At 27.2% G+C, this 17,226-nt stretch overlaps 5 protein-coding genes across 5 annotated transcripts; 2 read left to right on the top strand and 3 right to left on the bottom strand.

Moving 5' to 3' along the window:
* The first annotated feature begins 633 nt into the window (after positions 1-633).
* Positions 634-2,475, top strand: OCT59_006350 (uncharacterized protein). Its single transcript, XM_025331606.2, has 2 exons — positions 634-1,206; positions 1,292-2,475. Exons 1-2 carry the CDS (start codon positions 674-676, stop codon positions 2,388-2,390), a joined length of 1,632 nt encoding a protein of 543 aa, XP_025185011.1. The 5' UTR covers positions 634-673; the 3' UTR covers positions 2,391-2,475.
* A 457-nt stretch (positions 2,476-2,932) lies between these two features.
* On the bottom strand, positions 2,933-4,497 carry OCT59_006349 (uncharacterized protein). The gene is made up of 2 exons (XM_025330029.2): positions 4,063-4,497; positions 2,933-3,991 (listed from the first exon to the last, which is right to left on the bottom strand). Exons 1-2 carry the CDS (start codon positions 4,474-4,476, stop codon positions 3,212-3,214), a joined length of 1,194 nt encoding a protein of 397 aa, XP_025186373.1. The 5' UTR covers positions 4,477-4,497; the 3' UTR covers positions 2,933-3,211.
* Positions 4,498-5,115: 618 nt separating this feature from the next.
* OCT59_006348 (uncharacterized protein) lies at positions 5,116-7,884 on the bottom strand. Its single transcript, XM_025313879.2, has 4 exons — positions 7,453-7,884; positions 7,077-7,296; positions 6,100-6,970; positions 5,116-6,008 (listed from the first exon to the last, which is right to left on the bottom strand). The coding sequence occupies exons 1-4, from the start codon at positions 7,659-7,661 to the stop codon at positions 5,815-5,817; spliced, it is 1,494 nt and encodes a 497-aa protein (XP_025186372.1). The 5' UTR covers positions 7,662-7,884; the 3' UTR covers positions 5,116-5,814.
* Positions 7,885-8,857: 973 nt separating this feature from the next.
* On the top strand, positions 8,858-12,257 carry OCT59_006347 (uncharacterized protein; the record flags this gene model as incomplete). Its single annotated transcript, XM_066141215.1, has 17 exons — positions 8,858-8,964; positions 9,049-9,128; positions 9,231-9,376; positions 9,479-9,572; positions 9,665-9,733; positions 9,862-9,940; positions 10,044-10,097; positions 10,233-10,379; positions 10,459-10,529; positions 10,621-10,790; positions 10,866-11,068; positions 11,135-11,271; positions 11,350-11,533; positions 11,631-11,779; positions 11,850-11,978; positions 12,073-12,089; positions 12,254-12,257. Exons 4-17 carry the CDS (start codon positions 9,504-9,506, stop codon positions 12,255-12,257), a joined length of 1,482 nt encoding a protein of 493 aa, XP_065998028.1. The 5' UTR covers positions 8,858-8,964; positions 9,049-9,128; positions 9,231-9,376; positions 9,479-9,503.
* Positions 12,228-16,813, bottom strand: OCT59_006346 (uncharacterized protein). The gene is made up of 5 exons (XM_066141214.1): positions 14,725-16,813; positions 14,033-14,643; positions 13,484-13,948; positions 13,227-13,400; positions 12,228-13,144 (listed from the first exon to the last, which is right to left on the bottom strand). Exons 1-5 carry the CDS (start codon positions 16,674-16,676, stop codon positions 12,621-12,623), a joined length of 3,726 nt encoding a protein of 1,241 aa, XP_065998027.1. The 5' UTR covers positions 16,677-16,813; the 3' UTR covers positions 12,228-12,620.
* Positions 16,814-17,226: the final 413 nt, after the last annotated feature.

Genomic DNA, 17,226 nt, shown 5'->3' with positions numbered 1-17,226 from the left:
GAAAAAGTGCTAAAACTTCACTTTCCCGATTGAGATGACGATCACTCTTATTTCCCAGAAAGAACAATAAGATAGATTTTCAACAAAAAAAAAATGATAAAAAAAATTACATTATATATATATATATGTATATATTTATATATATGTCGTGCATATAAATTATTTCGGAATTTTCTATAAGATTCCGCCGATTTCCTTTCGAACTCATATGGTCTAATTTTCGTCATTCAATATTATAGATTACATATTGCATTACATATGCTATATAAATAAAATCTATTTTAATATTATAAATTTTCACCCGTTTTATATTACATTAATTCCGAATCGAGTCGGCAACATAATAATCCATCAAATTATTCGTTATTATAATTATAATTTTAGGTGGCTTATTTATAGGAGTTGTAGCTCCGTCACATTACAAGAATCGGATAATTTTTTTTTTTTTACATTATTTCACATAAATAATAAATAAATAAATGAATAAATGGTATATATATATATATATTTATTTATTTATATATGTATGAATGTATGTATAAATTAATAAAAAGTAACACCAGGTTTGAAATAAATTTTTTTTTTTTTGTGATATTTATATATATAATATATGATTACCTGATTTATTTTATTGAAAAAAATTTTCTGAGATAATTTAAAGAAAAAAAAAAAAATGGCACACAATATCAAAAAAATTTTTTGTGTCGGATTAAAGAAAAAAAATCAAAGTACACAAAGAGCACAAAATACAATACCGCAAAATAAAACAAAACCAAAATGGAAACGATTATTTTTATTGGGGAGAAGAAAAAAAAACGATTCGAAAAATCAAAAAATTGTACAAGATGAGAAAGAGAAAAATCTAATATTACCAACCGATTGTTTACTTGAAATATTTAAATATTTTCAGGATGATTTAAGAACATTACATTCTTGTCTTTTAGTTGACAAAAATTGGTGTATTAGTACAGTTCGATTAATTTGGAAACAACCATTTTTAAATAAAAGTTCACCAATTATCATAGATGTATATTTATCATGTCTCACATTACATGAAAAAAAAAATCTTATTAAAAATGGAGTGGATCTTACAAACATTACGAAACCTGCAACTTTTCATTATGCTAACTTTTTACGTCACTTAGACATGAAAAATTTCTATGCAGCCGTTGAGGCTCGAAACAGAGTTAATAAGATCGTCGAAAAGTAAAGTATACAAAATATGTAGACTTTTAGATTAAATGGTTTAAAAGTAGTAAGTACTAATCATAATTTCTTCACTTTTTAATAGTCGGCACACAGATTTAATATGTCGTGCTTTATGCAGACTTTTTACGACAAAGTGTGAAAATATTCAAACGCTACACTTAAATTGGAATTATGTCGGAGGATGGAAAAGATATCCGATCTTCCCTTATCAACGAAGTGCATCGAAATTTTTGAATGAATTGAGTGAACTTTCAATTTATAAAGTCAATACACGTGATATATTCTTAGACATGGAAAAACATTCCAAAAATCTCGTAAAATTAGAAATATTGGATTATTGTTTTGACAATCTTCCAGAGCATAGACACAAATCCATATATATGCTCATAAAAAATCAAAAAAATTTACAAAATTGTAAATTATTTGCATATGGTATTTGTCCTGTGATACCAATGAAAGCTTTAGATTTTCAAACAAATTCATTAATTCATTTTGAATTAATATATGCAAAATTTCCATCTGACAATAATGCTTTTATATCATTATCAAATTGTCATAATTTAAAAACTTTAATTATAGAATATTGTTATTTTGAAAATCAAGATATTCTTCGACCTTTAATTCAAACTCAATTTCCACATTTACGTAAAATTAGATTTAAAAGTTTACAAAGTAATGCGTCAGAAATTTTTGTCGAATTAATTAAAAAAAATTCTATTTCATTAAGGGAACTTCATTATTCTGATGAAGTATCTCGACAATTTAATCATTTAATATTAGAAACAATTGTAACTTATTCAACGACATCTTTAATCTCTCTCACAATTCCCTTTAGAAATTGTCAAACACCTCAATTAATAACCCTTTTATCCTTTTCCAATCAACTTCAAAGTCTTAAATTAATTGGACCTTACGGTCATGAAAGAGCTTTTGTAGAATTTTTACCTGTATTAGCAAAATTATTACCAAGTTCTTTACATCATCTTAGCTTAGATTTGAATTGGGTTATAATGAATAATTTACAACAATTTTTAACAAATTTAAATACTCGACTTTTTACTTTTTATATTTCTGGTTGGTCGAGACGAATTCGTGAAAGACATGTTGAAACAATTAAAACTTATTTACAACAATATAATCCTACATTAGATTTTTACGATTTTTTAAAAGACATTACTTAGATATTATAAAATGGTGGATGAACATTATTTTTGTAAAAAATTAATTTAGAAAAAATAAAATAATTAAAATAATTGTATATATTAATTACATATTCGGCATATCAGATGTACGATCATAAATTTCTATAGAATTTCACGGACAATTTTTTTTTAAAAAAAAATTAGAAAAGAAAAAAAAATAATAAAAATAGGGTTAATTTAATAACTAATTTTTAATAATTAGTGCTAATCGTTATTTATTGATTTAACATCCTATGAGTGATTATTTGGTTTTAAATGCTAAAAAGTGTTAAATTGCACAAACGCAGACCTCGATATACCGATTTCGATATGCTGATATTCCGATTTCGATATGCCGATATTCGATATACCGATCTATATTAAAAAATTTACTTTCCTACTATATGAGAGAACGGTATAATTTTGATATAATAATATTTTTGACATATCATTTGACTGTATTTATAATAACGAGAATTATCCGCGAATTATTATTCGACTAATACTATAATCGGGTCAGGATCAAAGTAATAAACATTAATTTCTTGGTTATTAAAAAAAAAAAATCAAAATACATGTGAATTTAATTTTATTATGTTTGATATATGTGTTACAACTGAAAATTGTTCGTTGTTTAAATGATATAATAATAAAATTTTGACATACGTGTTACTAAATGTCAATTGTCCAAATGTTCATATACTAATAATACTAAATGTAAATTGTTCAAAATGTCATATAATAATAATAATAAGTGTTGTAAATGAAATTGTTCAAATGTCACTTAATAATAATAACCATAGTAGTAATAATGTTTTTTTTTATAAATAAGATTCGACTTTATCAAATGATTTAAAATTAAAATCAATCAATCTTCTAGAATAAAAAGCATTAGGATTCTTATAAAGATCATTAGAATTATAATCAATAGATCCCCCATCAGAAACAACACTCCAATTTAAAGAAAATGCGATAGAATGAATTGATGGTCTTTTAGAAGGATCAGATTCCCAACATTGATTTAAAATTTCAACAAGATCTTGTGGTGTACCATTAGGAATCATAGGTCTTTTTCCTTTACATAATTCATAAGCAAGAAAAGAATCATGAGAAAATTTTGAATAAGGTAATTGACCTGATATAATACACCAAAAGATCATTCCAAGACTATAAATATTTGAAGATTTTGATTGACGCTCTCCTTTAAGAACTTCCGGGGCGGTAAATGGCATTACACCAAATAATTTTGATTGATGTTTTTGTTCATTAATTGAATTACACATTTCAATATCACTTACACAAACATTTTGAATTGAATGTGGTCCAGATGTCCTATTCAAAAGGATGTTGCCAAGATGTAAATTTTTATGAATTAAATTTGATTCGTGAAGTAATTTGATGGCTTGTACAATTGTTTTAAATAATTCCTTCTTTTCCGTCCAAGATAATGATGATGAAAAGTTTTTAAGTGTTGTTGAATCATTTAAAGATTTCACGTTGGCGTACTGTAGGATTAACATATAATCTTGTGTTGAAGGATCTTTTGTGATTCCATAACATTTTGTTATTGTCTCATCCATACAAACAAAATAATTCTTAATCTACGCCAAAATAAATAAATAAATAAATAAATTTTAAGATAAAATTATGATAATTATGATTAGAAACCTACCGAATTTATAAATTCCTTAACCGTACGACCGGAATTAATGATTCTTTTCAATGCAACAGCCCTCGGAATATGAGAATTGGGAGCATCCAAGTAATTTGAAACAACAAACCTATCATAACTCATCATAATCAATTCATCTTGTTTTATCATAGCATAATAAACTTCACTATATCCTTTATTACTACCAATTAATTGTAAATTTTCAAAAATATCATAATTAAACCAACGAAAATATCCATGTTCTTCCCTCGCATTTAATTGACTCTCTTGTATAAAATTATCCAATTCATCATTTTCACTCGTCCATGTTGAAAATCTTTCTAAAAAATATTTTGTTCTACATCCTTTACACCAATATTTATTAAATAATTGTTCTTCACAAATATTACACTTTCCCAAGACTAATTCGAACATGATTTTCTTTCTTTTTTTTTTAAAAAAAAAAACAAAAATAAAATAATGATAAATAATAAATAATAATAAATAATAATAAATTTCAGAAGGTTAAAAAAAGACAAATAATAAGAATTTGTATTTTTTTTTTTATAAATAATTTTCAATGGTCACAACAGGTAAAACTTTATAATAATTCTTGTTTAAGATCGTCAATTTACACAATTTACAAATAAAATTAATACTCCGACTCGGCATAGCCATAGAAGATATAGAAGATTGCCATTTATTAAAAAAGAACGTTTCAGATCCGGAATATAATTTCCATAATTTAAAAATCTTGTGATCCATATAAAGAGGATTCAACAAAAAGAATTCCTTTTTATGTAAAAAAATTGTAGATCTTTTCCAATTATTTTTCTCGTACAATGCTTCGGAAAATCCATGATTCTCTTCTATGAATTTATGGTTTAGCCCAAAAATTTTTTTGTTTGTAAATTTTGAGTAAAACAAAGAAAAATCAAGAGAGAATGAAAAAGGAATAACAATAGATACAATGAAGAAGGAAATCAAGGAACATGCAAGCAGTTTTTTTGAATTTGGCAATATAAGATCTTTAAAACGTTCCTTCGCGTAATTATATACGGAAGGTTGATAATCAGGTAAAGTTAAATACAATGCGGAAACTTTCAGTGTTCAAATTCATTTTTATGGGGGTTAATATCATTTCTTTCTTTCATTGAAAATATACTCGATTATATTATATTATTAAGTATTGAAGTTTTTTTTATTATAATTTTTATTTTAACTTTTTTTAACTTTTTTGTTTGTCTTTTTTTCTTTTTTTTCCATATTTTTTTTTTTAAAAAAAATTTAAGAGTTTATACATGGTTTTTTTTTCTTTTTAGAGTTAATAAATAGGTTTTTTTTTCTTAAAACTTATAAGTATATATAATTATAATAAAAGGGAGGATAAGCAAAAAAAAAAAATATTATTATGTAAGGGATTATGAAATAAATAATTGTACAGAGTTAAAATAATAATGATGAGAAATAATCTTTATCTATACAGTATTCGCCATTCTTACGAAATCATTTATGAAATAACGGAAGGAATTATTTCAAATAATGATTCTTAATAAAATGTGAAAATTATACTTATTTTTTTTGCATATTTTTTAATGTGTTTTAATCTATAGAGTATGTGTGTGTTCTAATGTATATAACAAGGAAAATAGAGAGGGAGATGAAAAATAAATAAATACGTTTTTTTATAATAATGTAATCTATCTCACGCCCACCCAAAATGTAATTAAGAAAGAAGAAAGAAATGAAATGAAATTAAAATATATATGTATATCATGAAGTTGGAATCATTGGTGGGGGTGCAATAGATCTTCTTCGATGCATCATGCTTGGTGGTGGTGGAGGAATGTATTGCTCCTCTTCGATTTCGTAATCACTTTCCGTTTCGGAAAGGTCTTCTTCTGGTGGACAATGAGTATCGTACTCTTCGAATGTTATTTCTTCGCCTAGATCCACAGATTTATTTACTATCATTAAACAGAAAAATGGGAATTGTAAGTATAAAAAGTCTCATTTATGATAAATCACACAATTAATATTTTTTTTTGCAGTACTTACAATCGAAATATGATGTTTGCGAAGGTTCCGCTACATATGTACAATTTGTGGGTGTGGGTAAATTCGGGTATAATAAGAAACGACTAGTATAAAAAGCGAATGGATGAACATCTGGAGCAACTGGATATCGCGTATCTGAGATTCGTGATGAAAGTATTTGCTCAAATGCATCAAGATCATCAATTTCATCTGCTGTGTTAAATGAGTATTCGTCTAGACGGAGAAGTCGTCGTTGATATGCGTAAGGAGATAATAAAATATCTATTATTTCTTCTGCATCAGGTCTTTTTGAAGGATCTGCATCCCAGCATTTCTTCATTAATTCTTCATAAAATAGTGGAGTACCAGGTACAATTGATTCTCGAAAACCGTGACAAATTTCTAAAGCTAATGAATGATCATGAGGTCTATCAGAAAATGGAGGTTTCCCTGATGTAATTTCCCACATAATAAACGCAAAACTATATATGTCAGCTTTAGCAGTAAATGATCCACCGGCTAAAACTTCAGGTGCCACAAAGGGTAAAGATCCATAAACTCCTCGTGGTTCTGATGGATTTGAAGGTCCACATAAACCAAAATCAGCAATATTACAACTATAAAATTTTAATACATTTCCACTATGAAGATTTTTATGGTATGTGCCATTCTTGTGTATGTTTAGGAGCCCCATCGCTATGTTACATAACATTTCTACAGCATCTTTCCAACGTAATGTACCCATATTTCGTTGTACATAATGACGCAAATCCCCATCTTCCGCGTAATTCATAACCATCATAAATTCACCCGTTTCTGGATGTTTTGTAACACCATGACAATGTACAATATATCCACATCCATCCAATTTGAGACTACCGTGACGCTTAATCTATAAAAGAAAAAAAAGGGTTTTTTTAAAAATAATTAAAAAAAAATCTAAAAAGATCAGATAGTCATATGAGTAGATCAATTCTATAATCGGTTAAATTACTAACCTCGTCCAAGAATTCGTCACTAACGTTCTGCGAATTCTTAAGTGATTTTAGTGCAACCATAAGCGGTTTTTCTACAAAAGTTTGTTTTGCTCCATCCCATACTTTTTCCTTCTTATTTGCCCAGGTAGCAGAAAAAACTGAACTGTAGCCTCCTTTTAATACGAATTTAACGTCGCTGAAATTTTCAAAAGGTATCCATTGCATATGGTGGCGAGGATCTCTGTTTTTTTTTAAAAAAAAAAAATATTTTAAAATTAGCCATTAAAAACGATTAGTAGGCTGAAGAAAAAATTCCTCCGAGCAAATTACTCAGAAAAGCATTTCGTTTAGGAAAATTATGTAAAATTTTTAAAAGAATGGATATATTTGAACGTACGGTGTCTCCAACTGGGTTTGTTGTATAAATTTGTCTAAGACTTCATTTTCACTCGTCCAATTTTCAAATTCGTTGATAAGACGAAGTCTTTCTTCCCATTGCCAATCATCATCCGTCAAGTCAACATCAACACTTATATCTTCGTCTTCTTGGTCGTCAAAAGATTTGGGTTGACTTGAAACAAAAAAATCTTCAACTTTCGCCGTCATTTTTTTTTTGAACACAGACGAATATCAAATTTACAAGCGAATTTATAGGTGGAAAAAAAAAATTATCTATTGTTAATGGTTATAATGCTATTAAAACAATTATTTTGGTTTCAAAAAAGTTTCAAAATAAGAAAGCTTTTTAGTTGGAAGGGGGAATAAATGAAAAAAATGATAAAAAAATTGTAAGGAATTGTTTTAGTAGGGAAGAATAATGAAAATTGAACAATTTAGCAAAAAGTTGGAGAAACAAGGGGGGTATATGAGATGATCGACCACCAATTGGTGTCATCGGTGAATTTTTATTAACCCTCAGCCCCAAATATCGGAATAGATTGATTGGTGAATGTATTGACATTTGGGTAGGACAATTAGTTTGGATACACAAACCAACAACAATCGAAAGCTGAACAAAGGTAAAGAATAAAATGCACGTGGCACAGTAAAATAATTTGACACCTTTGTTTTAATAATGAACTAAATATGAAAAAGAGTGAAACCTGCAACATGTATATGACACAATCATTTCTATTCTCACGCCCACATATTATCACAATAAGTGAAAACTTTAATTAGTTTCTTCATTTGACATATCTACTTTTCATCATAGTGGAGCCCATGTATTGATTTACCATCTACACTTTCTTAAAAATGCATTTAAGTTTGATAAATGGCTAAATTGGCTTAAATCGCTTCCAATTTTATTGTAAACCCGCCTCCAAAACTTCAACTTTTTACTCCCCCCGGAAATTTATGTACAACAACTGCATAATTTGATCCATTTTCAGATGTTTTTTCATTGCCTTTTGCATTCAATTAATTGACTTTTTAATGTAAATTGCTAACTTTATGTATAACTTCCACAAATGTTTTTATTCTGTGTTAAATATTACTTTCCTTAAAACTGTATAACGTAGATATTTTACTATAAAGTATTAATGATGTAAAACAAAGTTCAGACCGAATAACCTCTATAATTCAAAGAAACTGTCAGCTGTCAAAATGTCCCTCAAAATGTCAAAAATAGATATTTAGTATTAAATTTCGACTCGTTACCGTAGATAAAAAAAAATTATGGTATCACCACGGGTATCACACATAAAATAACAGATTTTTCCGAATTTTCTATGCGCAGATTTGTAACACAACGATCGAATTTCTATAAATTCAAGTGGAAGACTTTGTTTTATTGATTTTTGATATTCATTCTCGAAAAGGTTCAAAGAATACGCATAAAAAAGATCTCTGCATGCTGCACAGCCCGAGTTGTTGGGCGTTATCGCAGTTTACTTTTTTATTTACTAAAGTGAGTTAGATTTATTAAAAGTCTTTCTGTTAGATCTAGTATTGTTATTGCGTAGATTTGACATATTTTCTTTGTTTTTCAAAGATCTTTGGGTAAACTATTCGATTTTTGGAGGTTAACCAAGTCATTTTGATTTGTTTGACAGGTCTCAGAGTCTCTTTATGGTTAATATGTTTTCAGTGATTTAGTTTCTTTTTTATTAAATTCGTTCTATTATTTTATTTTTTAAATTTTTTTTTTTTTTTATTATTATTATTTTCATGCAGTAATAAAAAAATTGACACAATAATTTGTTCATTGTGTAAAAATAATATTATACGTTTAAATTATTATACATTGTTATTTTTTATTTATCTAGGATCTAAGTTATTTTTAAGTTCAGAGAGGATTTACATTAATTATAAATTTTTTGGTAAGACAAATATATTTGACTTTGCTCATCTTTCTAAATAAAGGTACATCACAACAGACTTTCACAATGATTTTATAATCCTTTATTATTCTTTCTTTATAGTAACGAAATTCTTTTTTTTAAAAATATGGATGAACAAGTCGGGGAACAACATGATCGAAAGTTTGCAAATATAGCGAGAAATATAAGGACTGGAGTATGTATGATTTCATGTGTTTATCTTTGATCTATTAAAAGTTCCGAATAATGGTAAATAATGTTAAATTATTTCCTTTTATTTCTAAATAGAGTCCAACACCAAACTCGCGTGGAAAGAATGATGATCTTGAAAGTAGAAATTTTACACTTCAAGAAGAGGTAATAAATAATAAATAATAAATAATTTATTATATTATTATTTGGATTTATTAAGGATATTATTTTAAATTTTTATTAGGTTTATTAGTTAAATGCATATAATATACATATATATTCTTTTTTATTAGGTTAAAGATTTAAGAATTCAATTAGGTGGAAAACAAAATGATATTAATAAAATTCAGGAATTGCTTAACAAGAGAACTGGTAAATTTTATATTATATATATTTATTTTTATAGCTTTTCTTTTTTATTTATTTATTTATTTGATTTTAACGAATATTTTTTTTTTCTTTAAAATTTTTTTAGCTGAGTTAGATAAGACAAAAAATGAATTTGATGAAAAAATGAAAAAAATGAGAGGCAAATAAGATTTAATTAAACTACTCTTTAGTTCGTTTAAAATTTAATTTAATTTAATTAATTAATTATTTTATTTTATTTTATTTATTTATTTTTTTTTTAAAAAAAAAAAATAAATCATTTATACATTTATAGGGATCTTTAATGGTGCTAATAAAACTTTGATGGAATTAAGACAAACTGTTGCGTCAAAAGATTCAGAGATTGAAGAGCTTAAAGCAACTATAGAAAGTATGAAAGAGAAATATGAGGAAGCAAAGAATATTGTAGACGAAAGCAAAAGTTTGTAAATTATTTTTTAGTGAATATTTGATCGTATAATTTTTTACCTAGAAATTTACATAATTTTTGTTTCTTCTAGAGTCAACAGAAAAATTGACAACGGAAATGCATAGTCAGTCAGCTACATATAATGCACAAATAGAACAGTTGGTAATTAGTTGAATTTCAAAATATGTTAAAATTTAATATTTAATATATTATTATACGTATACTAAAATTTTTTTTTGAATTTTTTTATTAGGAATCAAAACTTAGGCAGTCAAATCAACAAATTGTCCAAGTAAAAGAAGAGTTCCAACAATACAAGACAAGAGCTCACGCATTACTAGAACAAAAAAATTCAAGGGGAGAAAACGATACAGAAATTTTAGAATTAGTAGCTGCAAATAAAAAATTAGAATCTGAGCTAATGTTCGTTAGAATTAAATAACATATATACTTTACAACTATTATAAGAATCACTCACAATTTTTTTTCTTTAATTAGTTTCAAGTCTTCTGAATTAAAGTATGCTCAGGACAAACTTAAAGTTGCTGAAAGAGATCTTAAGCGTGCATATGAACTCAATACACAACTTGAAAATGATTTTGAAAAAGCACAAAGAGCAGCAAAGGAAAACTCCGATACCGTAAAATCAATTCAAAAACAATTAGATAATTTAACAGAAGATAATGAACATTTAAAAGCAGGTTATTATTCTTATCTTATTATTAATTTAGTAATGTGTTTTATTCTAATTTAATATGAAATTTTAGCACTCAAAGAAACTGAAGCTCGTTACTTAGCTAATGTTGAAGATTTTGAAGATAGACTTAAGAATGCAATAGAAGCAAAAGAGAAAAATCTTAAGCAAAAGCAAGAGGAGAATGAAGCTTTACAAAAAATTTCAGAGGTGATATATTAAAGAACGTTAAATAATTATTTGATTCAAGTAAATATTGATTTATTGAATAATTTATTATCTCTATAGCAACTTGGTGAGGAATTATCACAAGTAAGATTAGAATTATCACAACGTAATGAACAAATAGAGGAACTTAAAAAACAAATTTCTGGTAAAACGCAAGTAGCATCAATATCAGCTGTAAAGAACGTTATTAAAAATGATAGTAGTCGTTCTTCGTCCCCATTATCTTTTACAAGTCGTAATAGTAGTAAGTAATTTAAATCAATTTTTATTTTATTTTCTTCTATATTATTTTATTATTACAACTATTTGATATAAATTAAAAATATATTTTTTTTTTCAAGATACATTATCCGACCTTCTAGCAGATATGGAAGAACGTACATCTAATGTGTCTGATAAAGATAAGGATAATACATTTAAATTACAACATATGGCTGAAATGTTGAATGAAAGTGAGGCACAAGTTCAAAAGTTATTAGATCAAGAGAAGGTAATGATTATATAGTTATTTTTAACTAGATTATTATCTCTATTAACATATCTAAAACCTTATAATCTAGATATTGAAAGAAGAGATTCGTAAATTAGATAGATTAGAGAAACGGCAAAATTTGAGTGTAGAATATTTAAAAAATGTTGTTCTCAAGTTTTTTGAGACAGAACCATCCGGCCGTGAGCCTTTGGTTCCCGTAATATCAACAATATTACAATTAAGTCCAGAGGAAACAAAAAGTTTAAAAGAAAATGCTATTGATGCGACAAATTCCAATCAAGTTGTGATAGGGTTTGGAGTCTTATAGGTAAATATTTTTGTTTAATGATTTTTTTGCTTGTTTGTTTCAGATTAAATGTTACAGTGCAGTAGTTTGATGGAGTAATTTGGTGGGATAGTATTGTAATTTATTTTTTTTATTTTATTTTATTTATTTATTTAAATGAATAATTAATTTTGTTTTAATACAAGATAGATTAAATAATCATTCAGTAGTGATACAGTATAAAGTTTTTTTTAATAGAATATAGAATCATCTCATCATCTTTATTTTCGCATTTTTGTAATAAAGTTTATAATAAAGCCGTATATAATAAAGGTTTGATAATCTATCAAATTTTTTTTTTTAATATGTATAAAAACGAGAAAATTCTTTGTTGATCTCATATTTAATTAATTAATTATCATCTATAATTTTAATATATGCATATGCGCAAAGTTTGTCGTTATACGACATGATTTATTTATTATATAAATGGCCGCACTTCAACGCCCTCAACCTTTTTATATTAACTTTAATTTGTTTACATCTAAATTTAAAGTTTTTACTTTGCCTTATCTACGCTTCTTGTAACCAACGAACAAAAGATTTCCATCCCGGCAAGCTATTAACAACCTCTGAAAAATCCAATCCACTCTCCGACTGCATATTTTCGCTATCATTGTTATTATTATCATCGCTATTTTCTATTGCATCATTATTGTCTTTAATATTGATATTAGTATTATGTTCTTGTTTTCCTTCAAAATTATATTTTGGAATTTCTTGAGATATCATAGAATTTGTTTGTTCACAAATGTCTTCCTTTTTTTCTTTTTCGAGAATTTTTTGTGAAGCTGGAAACGATCTACTAACATAATCTCCTAAATTAAGTGAAATAGATCTTTCTGATGTTAAAGTACCTTTTTGATTTGTTGTTAGAGGTCCAGCATTATTTTTGGCGTCGATCACACCCTTGTTGAAATTCTTTACGGTTCCCGTTGAACTAGTTTGAGATGCATTTGCAAAAATTCCTCCAAGTTTTCCTTCAGTATTAACGAAGAAATTGCTGTTAGATATATTGTTATTGTTATTATGATCATCTTAAATAAAAAAAAAATATTAAATAAGTTTTAAACCATTAATTAATTAAATGAACGACGAATTAATTGAAAAATACCATACCTTTCTTACTACTGAGGAAGTTTGGAGTTTTTTGGAGGTGACTTTTATTTTGTATTTTCAACACTACATTTTCCCAATCACCATTACGAGCTAAGCTACCTGTGGTGAGAACTTTCTTCGAAAATTTATTCAGAGGAGTAGGCTTGCTAACACGTTTAGAGGATTTTTGCTTCGCTATTAATTAGTAGAATAATAAGATTATATAACATAGGTCGAAATTTTTCATATCGCAAATACAATATTTTAAGAATGTGAACCTATTTTATTCCTTGCAGAGCTGAGTCCATTAAATCTTGATGTTAATTCTTGCCAATCTGAATCTGAATCTTCAATATTTGGTTCGGTTTCTAATAAATTTTCATTTGTAAGTTGATCAAATGTCGGCAATGCTGGTAATGTTGGTGTAAAATTATTAATTTGTTTTCCATTTCCTTTATCAACCTTTTTTTCTATAGGGGTATCACCTATGACTTCTGTTATCGCTGTTTCTTCAAAAGTTACATTTGGTCTAAAGTATTCACTATTAATAGCAGAACAATTAACATCACGGTTATTATCAGCTTTTGATAAGTAGTCTTTAATACTTTGTTGATTATCACCAATCTTTCCTAAATATTCTTTCATTATTTTATGTTTTTCTAATAATAACAAATATTCATCCATTTGAGAAATGACCGTCATTTGATTTGTTTCAGATGATTTAATTGTCGAGTGACTCATATCTGGAATTGTATATTATTTTAATGTTAAATAAATATAAAAAAGCATATCATGAAAAAACACATACGTATAAATAATAAACCAACCATTCAAATTTTCATCATATTTTTGTTCATTTATTTCTGCAGATGGGGGTTTTCCATTATTTTTGTCGATTTGTCCACAAAATCTATCGTTATTCGTAGATAAAGAATTGTTACTGGCGAGATCATTTTCTGGTACTGAACGAAATACTATTTTCTCCCAACCATCTTCTGTACAAACTTCTTTTTGTGATCTAGAAGGACCCGAATTAGTACTAGGCCTAATCGCGTTATTTTCTTGATCCTGTTCCAAATTCTTATTGTTTTCGCTCTCCTTTTTTTCGATAAACGATCCTAGAACACTTCCAATATATCTTGATCCATCATTTCGTTGATTAATTATACTTGAATCCTTTGATTCACCAATATGACTTGAAATCTTATTAACACGTTGTTCATGCTTCTGTAATTTACGTTCCCAGTTAATTAAATTTAATCTCTTGTCAACTAAATCTTGAGCAATTTCTAGCGCAGTTTTTAATCTCTTTTCTTTCCTATTTAACTGCCCTTCAACATTTTTTAGTCCATCAGTAGCTTTTTGAAGTTGTTTCAGAAGAGCGTCTAGAGAATTACTTGTTGAACCAAAGTTTTCGGGCGGTTGATCGAGAGATATACTAATCAAGATAAGTTAAATTTTAGTAATGAATAAATCTAAGGAAAAAATATACATATATATATTATTAATTAATAAAAACCTTAAAGCATCAATAATATCTCTCGTATCTTTTCCTGTTATAGTATTTAAAAGTTCTCTAACATGTTTTTTACCATCCTTTATTTTCTGATCACGCTCTGCGATTTCATCGTGTTTTTCAATCAAATCTGTAACTATTTTTTGCATAGTTTCCAAAGTCTTTTGATGAAGTTCTAAAGCAGCCTTATCCCGAGCATTTAATTTCGTTTTTGTCGATCTAATTTTTGATAATAGATCTAGTAATGGCTTTGAATCTCCCATTGTTGACGTTTCATTATCAGTCGAGGAATCCGAGCTTAAACAATCCTCTACAATATTACTTGGTGATGGAACTTTTGAGTTATTTTCGATTTTTTCGGGTTCATCAAACTTTTCAAAATGATTCAGCCAGCCCTGAACTTTTGCAATCGTTCGAATATTTTCTTTTGGTCTCCCCTCTGAATGTGAACGCTGAATTGATTTTAGTGGAGGCTTTGAAATTGGGGTTTCTTTCTGTATTTTTTGCTTTGATTGGGGTTGATTAGATATTTGTGGTGCTAATTGGGAACCTTTCTTTAATTTTTTATTATCCAAAGATTTTTGGATCTGCACGCCAACAGGTTTAGTTGGCTCAAATTGATTCTCTCTAGGATGTGATAAGCTTGTCATTTCGTCTTTTTCCTCTATGATTTGTTGTTCACCTTTACCGATCACAGGTTGTAATACATATCTTTCTTTAAGGATCTGTTTAAACGATTGATCTGGTGCTAAAGCCTTTAAAATATTCTCTTCATATTTATCAGGTTGGTCGGTATTTAAAGTCCAGTTATAAAATTGTGAATTATCATTTTCTTTTTTTTGTGATACTGAAAGAAATTCTTTCCATCCAATATTACTAGGAGTTAAATTTTCCCAATATTCTATATTTTCATTATCCTCATCTAGAGAATAATTAATTGAAGAATCCCTTGATTCTCTTGCAATCTCTGCCATTCTTTCTCTTCTTTGTTGTTTCCTGATCTCTTGATATTCATCATCTATAATATTTTCATTAAGTTTTAATTCTCGATTCTTAGCTTCCTGTAGCTGAGCCAATTTTTCTTTCCTTTGTTTTCGTCTAAATTCCTCTAATTGTTTTAATCTTTTATTCGTCTCCTCTTTAATTACTTGTTTCCTCATTAGGTCATATTCTTTCTTACGCTTAGCTTTTTCTTGAAGTTTTGCTTTGTAATTCATATACGAATGAATATTTTCTGAATCGTATTTTTTTGATTTTGGTGCGAACCCTTTATTAGCTTGTGGGCGCACTAAATTACGAATACCAGTATTAACAGTATTAGGAGGAGGTGGTTCTGTTGGTAATAATGGTTGTGATAAAGATTTTGCTAAAGGTTGTTTATTGTTATTAATATCCTTTTGATTTACCGTAAAATCATTCATCTGAGTAAAATTCTCCTGAATTATATCATTTCTTTGATCATCATCACTTTCCTGATAACTTTGTATTCTAACATTCTTTGAACCATGATCATTATGTTTAACTCTTGATCTTTCTTGAGATTTAAACAATAAATCATCAATATTTCCTAAATGATGTGGATCGTGAGATGATTGTTGCTGTTGTTGCTGTTGTTGTTGTTTTTGTTTTACACGTCGTTCTCTTGTTAAATTATCAAGTTGATTTAATCTCTCTTTACGTCTACCTCTCTTTAACAACGTGACCATATTTAGTATTTCAGGATTATCATTATAATGTGTATTTAAAGTTTTAAATTTATTTAAAACATAATCTTCTAAACCTTCTTTTCCTGATGAATGTATTGATAATTTCTCGGTAGTATCTTGAAATTCATATTCGTTTGAACGTTGTGAAATATAACTATAATTAGAACTATTTGACGTGTTAAATGATGAATCTTCTACTTTTTTTTTAGAAGAATGACGTTTCTTGGTTGTTTGTGAATGTACAGACATGAAAAAAAACTTTCGAACCAAAAGTAAAAGTAGTTGAAGACAACGTAATTTTTTTTTTTATAAAAAATTATGTAAACAAAAAAAAATATGTATATATATATATAAATAAGTAAATAAATAAATATAGCTCGTGTTAGGGGGAAATAGAAAGTATAAAAAAAAAAATATACAAACAAAAAACAAGTAAATCTGTTATGATGATCACAATACTGTGAGAAATTACTGATAACGTGCAGTATTAATACATTATCAAGTTGATCACACATAACTTATGCAGAATTTGCAGATATCGAATATTTTAAATATCAGCCGGTTATATAATTTCTTTTTTATTTGTAAATATCGTTATACAAATAGAGCTATAAACTATTCATAAAGACCAATTTAATCCGTTGGTAAACAAGACTGTGATGAAAGTCCTATACCTAGTTTTTCACACTCTGTGTCGAGATTTTCAAGGCAGCGTGTAAAAAATTTCTAAGAAAATACCGGAAAAAATCCGAAATAAATTGAAAATTCCGGATTTGCTTAAAAAAGGATATTCACTGAA

Source organism: Rhizophagus irregularis, chromosome 14 (assembly GCF_026210795.1).
Source record: "Rhizophagus irregularis chromosome 14, complete sequence".
NCBI classification, from domain to species: Eukaryota; Fungi; Glomeromycota; class Glomeromycetes; order Glomerales; family Glomeraceae; genus Rhizophagus; species Rhizophagus irregularis.
Note: the sequence above shows the minus strand (reverse complement) of the source record. Positions and strands in the feature narration are given on the sequence as shown.